Source organism: Bos indicus x Bos taurus, chromosome 15, assembly GCF_003369695.1.
Source record: "Bos indicus x Bos taurus breed Angus x Brahman F1 hybrid chromosome 15, Bos_hybrid_MaternalHap_v2.0, whole genome shotgun sequence".
NCBI lineage: Eukaryota > Metazoa > Chordata > Mammalia > Artiodactyla > Bovidae > Bos > Bos indicus x Bos taurus.
In genome coordinates, this window is record NC_040090.1 from 3,125,557 (window position 1) to 3,135,451 (window position 9,895).

Genomic DNA, 9,895 nt, shown 5'->3' on the forward strand with positions numbered 1-9,895 from the left:
AGGTCACCTGAGAATGTTCTGGTGAGGGAATTCCCTAGTGGTCCAGTGGTTAGATCTTGGGCTCGAACCCTGGTCAGAGAGCTGAGATCCCACAAGCCACGCAGCGTGGCCAGAAAAAAAAAAGTCTCCTAGTGAGATAGTTACAGAGCTGGGCGACTCGGAGGCCAGAGAGGCTGAAGCAGCCCCTCTCCGAGTTCACTGCAGCGGTGCCCACCAGAACGGCACCCCCTGGGATGCCGCACACTGGAGCCCCGGGGCTCAGGGGCGCCCCCCGCTATCCCCCCAGAGTCTGTGCCCCTGCGCAGGAGCCTCTGCTCCCCCATTTTCCTGTGGAGCCTCCTCACCATGGGCATGACCCAGCTGCGCATCATCTTCTACATGGCCGCCATGAACAAGATGCTGGAGTACGTGGTGACGGGCGGCCAGGAGCATGGTGAGGTGCTGCTGAGCCCCGGGGGCTGGAGGTGTGGGGGGCACGCTGGCCGAGCTCCCCTCACCCTAGCTTCCGCCCCCCAACAGAGACGGATGACCTGAAGCAGAGGGCCACAGAGACAGGTAGGAGGACAAAAGCTTAGGCCTGGACCCTTACCCTCCCGTCGTCGGGTGACCCGTCCTTGGGTCGTCCGGCCTGGCCGTGTGGGGGATCTGAGAATCTGGGGGTCAGAGGGGGAGATCTTGGCGTCTGCCCTCTGTGAGGCCGGGCTGCCGGGTCCGCCCGCCAGCCCCTGACCCCCCCCCTCCCGCCCGCCCAGTGGGTCAGAGGGGGAGATCTTGGCGTCTGCCCTCTGTGAGGCCGGGCTGCCGGGTCCGCCCGCCAGCCCCTGACCCCGCTCCCTCCCACCCGCCCAGTGGAGTTCTACTCCTCTGTCTTTGGGGCCTTGCAGCTGTTGTGCCTTCTCACCTGCCCTCTCATCGGCTACGTCATGGACTGGCGGATCAAGGACTGCGTGGACACCCCCACTCCCAGGTGACCTGCCCCGGGGTGGGGACGGCTCTGTGCTTTCACACCCAGTGTCTTATTCCATTCTCCCAAGGACCTGGGAGAGGAGGGGCCCATGCATTTTACAGATGAGGAAACTGAGACCAGGAGGGGACGTGGCTGCCTTGAAAATGAGCACAGCTGGCAGTAAACGCTGCCTGTGCCCCAGGCACCTGCACTGTCCTATTTAACCTTGCGCCGGCTCCCTGAGCTAGGTACACACATTATTATGCTCGCTTCACAGGGCAGCCAAGACGCAGAAAGGTTCAGGAACTTACCCAAGATCACGCAGCTTTTAGTAGGAGGTTCCAGAGCCTTTGTCATGATGAGCACACTCTGGAGCCTTCTTAAGGTTAGGAAGAGATCGATCCGGTGTATTAGATATCTACTACTGTGTAACGAAGTACTCTCAAACTTTGCATCTTTAAACAATATTTATTATCTCATCCTTTCTGAGAGACAAGAATCTGGGAATGACTTAGCTGGGTGGTTTTGGCTCAGAGTCTTTTTGAGTCTGTTCAGACTGGTGTAACAAAATAGCAGACAAAGTAGCTTGGGGTCGGTGGAAATTTATTTCTTATAGTTCTGGAGGCTGGAAGTGCAAGAGCGGGGTGCCAGCATGGGTGGGTGAGGGCCTTCTTCAAGGCGGCATATTTCTCAGTATCATCCCATAGAACATGTGGCCCAGACGGTAAAGAGTCCACCTGCAAAGCCGGAGGCCTGGGTTCGATCCCTGGTGGGAAAGATCCCCTGGAGGAGGGCATGGCAGCCCACTCCAGTATTCTTGCCTGGAGAATCCCATGGGCAGAGGAGCCTGGCAGGGTACAGTCCAAGGGGTCCCAGAGAGTCAGACAGGACTGAGCACGCACGCACGCACACCAGATGGTGCTGGAGGAGCCATGCTTTGAGAAGCACATGGCTGGAAGAGAGACTTTCTTCCTTTCCTGGTGCCCTGAAATGGGAGGGCGGGCCGCTGAGGAAGTTGGGGCCAGTGACGGCCTGTCCTGCGCAGGGACGGGGCGGCCACCAAGTCCGTCAGACCACCTTACCGCGAGATCCAGAAGCTCACCAACGCCATCAACGCCTTCACCCTGACCAACCTGCTGCTCGTGGGTTTCGGCATCACCTGCCTCATCAACAACCTACACCTCCAGGTACCATCTTCCATGCGCCCCGCGCTCCCTGCCTCATGGTGGTCTCCCCGGCACCAGCCTCCGGCGGCGGGGTCCCCATCCTATGGGTCTACTTGCCCTGTTCTCCAGGAGGTGTCTCCGGGAGGTCGGTGGGCGAGGAGACCGCCCCGTGGGCTCTGTCCCCTTCCCCGCCTCTCCGCACCTCCGCTCCCGCCCCCACCGCCCCTCACCTTCGCCCCCTCCCCTCTCCACACCCCCGCTCCGCCCCCTACCCTCCTTCCCTCCGCCCCTTCCCCTCCGCCCCTCCGCCCCCTCCACTCCTCCCCTCCGCCCCTCCACCTCCACCCCTCCCCTCTCCGCACCCCCGCTCCCGCCCCCACCGCCCCTCCCCTCTGCCCCCTCCCCCCTCCACACCCCCGCTCCGCCCCCACCACCCTTCACCTCTGCCCTCTCACCTTTCCGTTTCAGTTTATGACCTTCGTCCTGCACACCGTGGTGCGCGGCTTCTACCACTCGGCCTGTGGAGGCCTCTACGCCGCTTGGTGAGTCAGCCTGGCGGATGGCCTTCCCGAGGGCTCCCCTTGGCGCACCCCTCCCCAGCCTCCGTCCCTGGAATGCTGGCGTCTGTGGCGCTCCTTGGTAAAGACCCTGCCTGCCAGTGCTAGAGACGTCAGAGACGCGGGTTCGATCCCTGGGTGGGGAAGATCCTCCAGAGGCGGGCATGGCAACCCCCTCCAGTATTCTTGGGCTTCCCTGGTTTCTCAGTCGGTAAAGAATCCATCTACAATGCGGGAGACCTGGGTTCGATCCCTGGATGGGGAAGATCCCCTGGAGGAGGACATGGCAACCCCCTCCAGTAGTCGAGCCTGGAGAATCCCATGGACAGAGGAGCCTGGGGACTCCTGTGGTTCACAGGGTCACAAAAAGTCAGACACGACTGAGCGACTTAGCAGCAGCAGCAGCAGCAGCAGGGTAGGTGAGGATCTGGAGGTAGTCCAGCTCATTGCCCTCTCCCAGCTCCCTAGTGACGGGGAGCTCCCTGCCTCCAAGGCAGCCCTCTTGGGACGACTCCACCGTCAGAGCGTCCTCCCTTAGGGGCAGCTGACATCCTGGGTTTGGCCCTGCATCTCCCTCCATAACGCCCGCTCCCCTTCCCGCAGTGGCCCCTCTGCCCCCGTCAGCCCTGCTGGAATCTCCAGACCGCAGTCTCTTTGCCTCATAACATGCCTGCTTCATGTGGGGCGACCTCCCCTCCCCTGGCACCGCGTTCCCCTTCCTCTGTGGCTTCTGGTTTCCATGCCGTGTCTCTGCTGTCCGTGTGATGGGGAAAGAGGGGTGACGACACCCTAACGGCTGTGGATGGCTTACTCCACGGTGGGTGCAGGGTGAGACGCTGACCCCCTCCCTTATCCAGACCTCGGGGCAGCTGCACCTGGGCCGGAGGTCACCCTGGATTCCGCATGCTCATTGCTCACAGCCCAGGTCGTGCTCCACGCTCCGCAGACGCCACGCGTGGCCCTTCTCGGCATCCCTGGCGATGGCACGCGCGTCCTGGCTCGTGGCTGCCGCCGCCTCCCAGCAGCCTCCCCCATCTGCCCTTGCCTCCCCGGTATTTCTAACGCAGGAGCTGTCCCGTTAGGACATACGTCTCTTCCCCATCTCTCCACGGCTGCCTCTCGTCTCACATTGAGAAAAAGCCAAAGGCTCTGTTATGGCTCAGAACGTCCTGCCGGGGGACGTCCCTGGGCGTCCAGTGGTTAAGAATCTGCCTTGCGGTGCAGGGAATGTGCGTTCGATCCCCGGGCAGGGAACTGAGATCCCAGAAGCTGTGGAGCAGCTCAGCCCCACGTCACGACCGGAGGGTCCGTGCGCCACAGTGAAGCACGCAGCCAAGATCCCGCGAACCCGACTGAGACCCGCTGTAGCCAAATAGATAAATATATTAACATAAATGAAGAGACTCCGCAGGGTCTGGCCCCCGGGGGCCTCTCCCTTCCCTCCCCACCACGCTCACCCCGTCTCCCGCTGCAGCTGCCTCGTGCTGCAGAAACCTCGTGCGCCCCTTCCCAGCACCCCTCTTCCCGGCTGGTTCTTCCCCCAGACGTCCACCAGCCAGCTGTCGCGCCTTGCTCGGGGCTTTCCCCAGAGGCCTCTTCTGAGCCTTGCCCACCTCCCTAGAAGCACCCCCTGCTCTGCTCACCTCTGTTCCTCAGCACCACCACCTTCTGACATGCGGTGCTTTCTTGGTTTTCGGCCGCACCACGCGCGATCTTAATTCCCTGACCAGGGACGGAACCTGTGTCCCCCTGAAGTGGGAGCTGGGAACCCGAACCGCTGGACCACCAGGGAAGTCCGCACTACGTGTCTATCTCGCCTGTTGTGTGATCACTACCCAGCCACCCAGAATGCCACCTCCAGCTCTGGTTCTTTGCTCTCTGTCCACGCACCTAGAACAGTGCCTGGCGCATGGTAGGAGCTCGATAAGTAATGTGTCAGAAGAATAAAAACAGCCCAGTGAGGTTAGCACTCTCCCTGTTTTTAGGGAAGGAAATGAAGTTCAGAGAGGCTGAGTTACTTGCTGTTATCACACAGCTGGTGGTGGTGGTTTAGTCACTCAGTCGTGTCCGACTCCTGTGACCTTGTGGACTGTAGTCTGCCAGGCTCCTCTGTCCATGGGCTTTCCCAGGCAAGAATACTGGAGCGGGTTACCATTTCCTTCTCCAGGGGATCTTCCCGACCGGATCGAACCCTGGTCTCCTGCACTGTAGGCAGAGTCGTTACCAACTGAGCTTCGACGGAAGCCCATCACACAGCTAGTAGGTGTCAGAAACCGGTTCTGTAGCCTTCAAATCATAGCATATACCCTCGAGGCCAGGGCATATGCAGAGAGCCTGAGACTTTTTAAAAGTTTTTGCCGTGCCACTTGGGATGGAACCCTCGCCTCCAGCCCTGGGAGCGCGGTCTTTAGCATTGGACTGTCAGGCCCATCCTGAGCCGGAACTTTTAACCTCTGCCTTGCCTAGTGGACAGAGCGTGATGTCCAGGGCTGGAGGGCACAAGCTGGGCTGGAGAGGGGCGAGCGCCCCTCACGCGGGGCCCCCTTCTCTTCGGCAGGTACCCGTCCAAACACTTCGGGACGCTGACGGGCCTGCAGTCCCTCCTCAGTGCCGTGTTTGCCCTGCTGCAGCAGCCGCTCTTCATGGCCATGGTGGGGCCCCTGAAAGGAGAGCCCTTCTGGGTGAGTGGCAGGGGGGCGTGGGGGCCATGGGACCCCCCTGCCTGGGTGCAGCTGAGGAGCTGGGGAGCTGGGGGTGGGGGGCTCTCGCAGGTGGTGGAATCTTTCATTCTCGTCTCAGCCAGGAGGCACCGTGGAGGTCGCTCATCTAGGGGTTCCCAACTGGTGGTCGGTCAGACCTCCTTATAGACGCCCCAGCCTGGGCCCAGGACGCTGTAATAAGCTCCCAGGTGACCTGGGGATTGGCCCAGTCCTGATCCAAGGCAGGGACCTTCTCTCCTAGAAAGGGCTCCTCCAAACCCTCTGAGCTCAAACACCCCCCATGCTGGGGCACCAGCTGTTGGTCTTGTTGGAAAGGCTTTTCCTCGCTTTGAACTGATCCCACCTCCCTAAAGCTGACATTTGCCCCAGGGACCCACGCGCTCCCCTCAACCCTCCCGCCAGAGCATGACAGCCACTGTGTCCCGAGTGCTCACCAGGCGCTTATAAGTACATCAGTGCAGTTCAGTGGCTCAGTCGTGTCTGACTCTTTGCGACCCCATGGACCGCAGCACGCCAGGCCTCCCTGTCCATCGCCAACTCCCGGAGTTTACCCATACTCATGTCCATCGAGTCAGTGGTGCCATCCAGCCATCTCATCCTCTGTCGTCCCCTTCTCCTCCTCCCCTCAGTCTTTCCCAGCATCAGGGTCTTTTCCAGCGAGTCAGTTGTTTGCATCAGGTGGCCAGAATACTGGAGCTTCAGCTTCAGCCTCAGTCCTTAGTGTATTTACACTGAACATGGCCACCATGGCCCAGAGGATGGGGGATGTAGACTCGAGGTGACTGGCCCGTGAGCCGCCCCGTGAGGAATGGGGTGGGCTGTGTGCAGGGTCTGAGCGGGGCCTCCCGGGCCTCCTGCCCCCGCTGCACAGGGCACCCACACTCACCCGCCACCACCCTGCCACGGGACCCCACTGCCCACGTCCTCAGAGGCCCAGGCTCCCAACCCACACCAGGTCATTTGGGCCCTGGTGTCAGGTGGGGTTCAGACCCGGCTCTGGAGCTTTATGGGCATCCCGTGAGATGCTAGCAGAGAGCGGCTGCCCACAGCAAGGGCTCGCTCTGTGTATCTTCCGGCCCAGAACCAGTACCCCCTAAAGGAGATCAGTCCTGAGTATTCACTGGAAGGACTGATGCTGAAGCTGAAACTCCAATACTTTGGCCACCTGATGTGAAGAGCTGACTCACTGGAAAAGACCCTGATGCTGGGAAAGACTGAGGGCAGGAGGAGAAGGGGATGACAGAGGATGAGATGGTTGGATGGCATCACCGACTCAATGGACATGAGTTTGAGTTAACTCTGGGAGTTGGTGATGGACAGGGAGGCCTGGCGTGCTGCGGTCCATGGGGTCGCAAGGAGTCGGACATGACTGAGTGACTGAACTGAACTGAACTGCACTGCACTGAAGAGGACCCGGGGTGCAGATGGCTGCCTTCTCCTCCATGAGGGAGGCTGAGTGGCCCCCGAGGGTGAGGAGGGTGGACAGATTGCCTCTTTTTTCTCTTTCTCTCTCCCGGCCCTGCAGGTGAATCTGGGCCTCCTGCTCTTCTCACTCCTGGGGTTCCTGCTACCATCCTACCTCTTCTGCTGCCGTGCCCGGCTCCAGAGGGCAGATGTCGCCTGCTGGGGGGGCCCCCTGAAGACGCACGGCGGCCCCAAGGTGGCGGCCTAGGCCCCCCGAGTCCCGGGCCTGGACCACAGGCGGCCGTGGCCTGCACAGAGGCACTGTCTCTCCCTGTGACCTCCGCACAGCGCCAGGGATCACGGATTTATAAATAACGGGAGAAGTTCTATTTTTGTGGGGACGTGTGAAAAAGAAAAAAAAAAAAAGAAATCCCCAAAGCCATGCTCTATTGACCGAAGACGCCCCCTGTGCCAGGATCGCACCTTCTCGAGCCTGGGGTTGGAGGGCCCAGGGTGCAGCCCTGCACTTCCTCTGGGCCTCGTCTGAGGAGCCTACCTGCTGGTGCCTTCTGGGGGCCTGTGGGGTCAGCGAACAAGTGACCCCTCAGCTGTGCAGGGCCCAGGGTACATGCGATCGCGTGTGGAACTCCCTTCTCCTCCAGGGAAAGGGGCCGAGGTGTGCCGGTCATGTCCTGAGGCCTCGGCTTGGGAGCGAAGCCCCTCCTGGGGGCTGAAGGGCAGGTTCTCTCCCTGACGCTGCTGCCTGTAGATCTCAGAGGAAATAAAAAGGGAAGTGAGAAACTGGCTGCGGTGTGCCTGCCTGTGTCTGGGGTTGGGGGGGGTGCGGTGTCTTCCCACACCTCCATCCCCCTTCCTCACCCAGGCTCAGCTGGGCATTAACTAGGACACTTAAGGTGCCAGCCCATCCACCCCCAGCTGCCTGCCTCAGCTCCTTGTTATTTGCCGTGCCCTGGAGCGGGTGGAGGTCCTGCCCTCTGCTCCCACCCGCCTCCCCACTTCTCAGGGTTTGGGGTACATCTGGCAGGGATGTTGGCCTTTCTCTCTACTGACGATCAAGGCTTTGGAAAAAATGCTAAGGCGTGCCTCTTGAACTTTCTTGTCATGCGTCTCTGGAGGTCTGTTGAAAGTAACATTTTTGGGGGGGCGGGTGTCGTGTTTTATCTTAAAACTTCATGCAAATTTCGAGCTTCATCTTGTGCTATATTTATATTTACTTTCAGGAATAAAGGGAGACTTTAAAAGTTACCTGCATCAAGGGAAGACACCGTCTTTGAGGGCAAGGGGCCTTCCAGGAAGCTATACCTCATTTATCCCACTCCTGCCTCTCTTTCTGTCCTGGGACATAAACCTGAAACTCACAGAGGGGAGGGACACGGCAGGGAGGGGCCTGTGTGTCCATGCTCTGCCTGTCCCAGCTACACAGGCCCCTCACTGCGTCCTCACCGTAGAGGTCGGTGTCTCCGGGTCGTTTTGTAGAGAGAGAAAGACTCAGACAGGTTAAGGCACAAGACCCAAGGCACAGAGCTGGCAGGTGGTGGGGCTGGGCGTTGTGGCTGCTGAGTGCGAAGCTCAGGTCTGCCGATGCAATCAGCAGAATCCAGGAGGTTCTGAGATTTGTCAGCCCACCTCTCTGCTGCCCTCTCAGGGCAGAGAGGAACCACAAAGGCCTTATGTACCACCCTACTCCCAAAAAACCTAGGAGAACCCCGAAATAATGGCCGTGGAGGACAGTATTGCAGAGGAGGCCTCCCTTTGTCTGCAGTTCTCTTTAGAAGCGGATTCGGTAGCCTGACTCCACCATCTGACGGATGTCCAGCGGGGTCTGGAGACGCGGCTAAGCCACACGGCGCAGCCCTGGCTGCTCACAGCCCAGGCTCCTGGCTTCCCACGGTGTCCTTTACGCAAAGTAGGAAACCAGATTTGGACCGCATCCGCCAACGGGTTGGACGGGCTCCCAGCAGCCTTGCCTGGGTCTCGCTCCACTCTGTGCCCGGGGACCTTGACTTTCCGTCTGGAGAGGGGCGGGCGGAGGGAGCCGGGCTGTGCGGCCCGCACTCTGCGCTCCGCAGGCGGCGCTGCGTGGCTGCGGCTGGGACGGGGTTGAGGGAGCCAGGGGGGACCCCACACCCTCCCTCGACAGTCCCTGCCGGCTCGTCCGCCTCTCCTGGGTCGCATCTCCAGACCCCTCCCCTAAGACAGCCCCGTGCCCCCCGACCACGGCGCCACCGACCCTCGAGGCTGAAAGAGGGGGCCTCGATCGCGCCCCCGCCCCTGCCCAGAGGGCGTGGGACCGGGTGGGGGACGCAGGCAGGGATCTCGGCCTCTTGGGGTGGGGTGTCTTCTCGCCCCGCGTCCCCGGGGCGGGGGCGCTTGGGGAGGGGGCTGGCGGGGGCGGCCGTGAGCTGGAGCCTGTTTGTCGCGGCGCCGCCGAGTGGAACAGATGGCTGGGAGGGGGGGAGAGGGTACGTGGCGGGGAGGAGGAGGCTGCGGGGGCCGGGGGCTGAGGAACGCGGGATTTCGACGCCCCGAGTCTCCCGGGAGAGGCGCCCCTCCCCACCTCTTCCCAGAAAGAGGGGGCGGGCAAGCGCCTGCCCTTTCTCCACCCCCCCCAAGACACCCCCCCCCGCAGACCCCACCGTCCCCCTGGGGGCGCGCCCCTCATCCCCGGGACCCCCAGAGTGGGCGGCGTCCAGGCCGCCGGGACGCAAGGGTTAATGGGGGTCCCCACCCCCGCTCCGAGGGGCGAGGGGGCGGCGGGACGCGGGGCGAGACTTCTGGGGGGAAATGTGCCAATTGGAACGTCACGCAGATGAGCTGAGGTGGGGGCTGGGGTCGGGGCACAGGGCGGGGGTCGGTGGGCGAGGGACCCGAGGGGCGGGCTGGGGGCTCCGGCCAGGGCAGTGATGGGGACCGCCACGGAGGCCCGCGGGTCTCTGCAGAGGAGGCCGCCCCCCGACCCTGCGCCCCAGAAGAACGAGGCTCTCCTCGGGCGTGACCCTCACCGCGGCCCCGCCCCGTCTGTCTCCTGCATCCTTCTCCGCCCCTATCTGCGGCATCACCCCTGTCCACGCAAGAGTGTTG

General features: G+C 61.8%; 1 protein-coding gene across 8 annotated transcripts in view; it reads left to right on the forward strand.

The window, feature by feature from the left end:
- SLC43A1 (solute carrier family 43 member 1) overlaps positions 1-7,905 on the forward strand; it is a 30,845-nt gene extending 22,940 nt beyond the window's left edge. For 2 of the 8 annotated variants that reach the window (XM_027562294.1, XM_027562293.1), the window contains 7 exons: positions 287-433; positions 520-555; positions 885-967; positions 1,992-2,133; positions 2,581-2,654; positions 5,227-5,350; positions 6,915-7,905. In XM_027562294.1, the coding sequence (XP_027418095.1) occupies positions 287-433; positions 520-555; positions 885-967; positions 1,992-2,133; positions 2,581-2,654; positions 5,227-5,350; positions 6,915-7,168 (860 nt within the window). In that variant the 3' untranslated portion in view covers positions 7,169-7,905. Of the gene's footprint in view, positions 1-286; positions 434-519; positions 556-849; positions 968-1,991; positions 2,134-2,580; positions 2,655-2,877; positions 2,916-4,836; positions 4,929-5,226; positions 5,351-6,914 lie in introns of those variants that run through there. The other 6 variants (XR_003514628.1, XR_003514627.1, XM_027562297.1 and 3 more) reach the window with 6 other exon arrangements.
- The last annotated feature ends 1,990 nt before the right edge of the window (positions 7,906-9,895 follow it).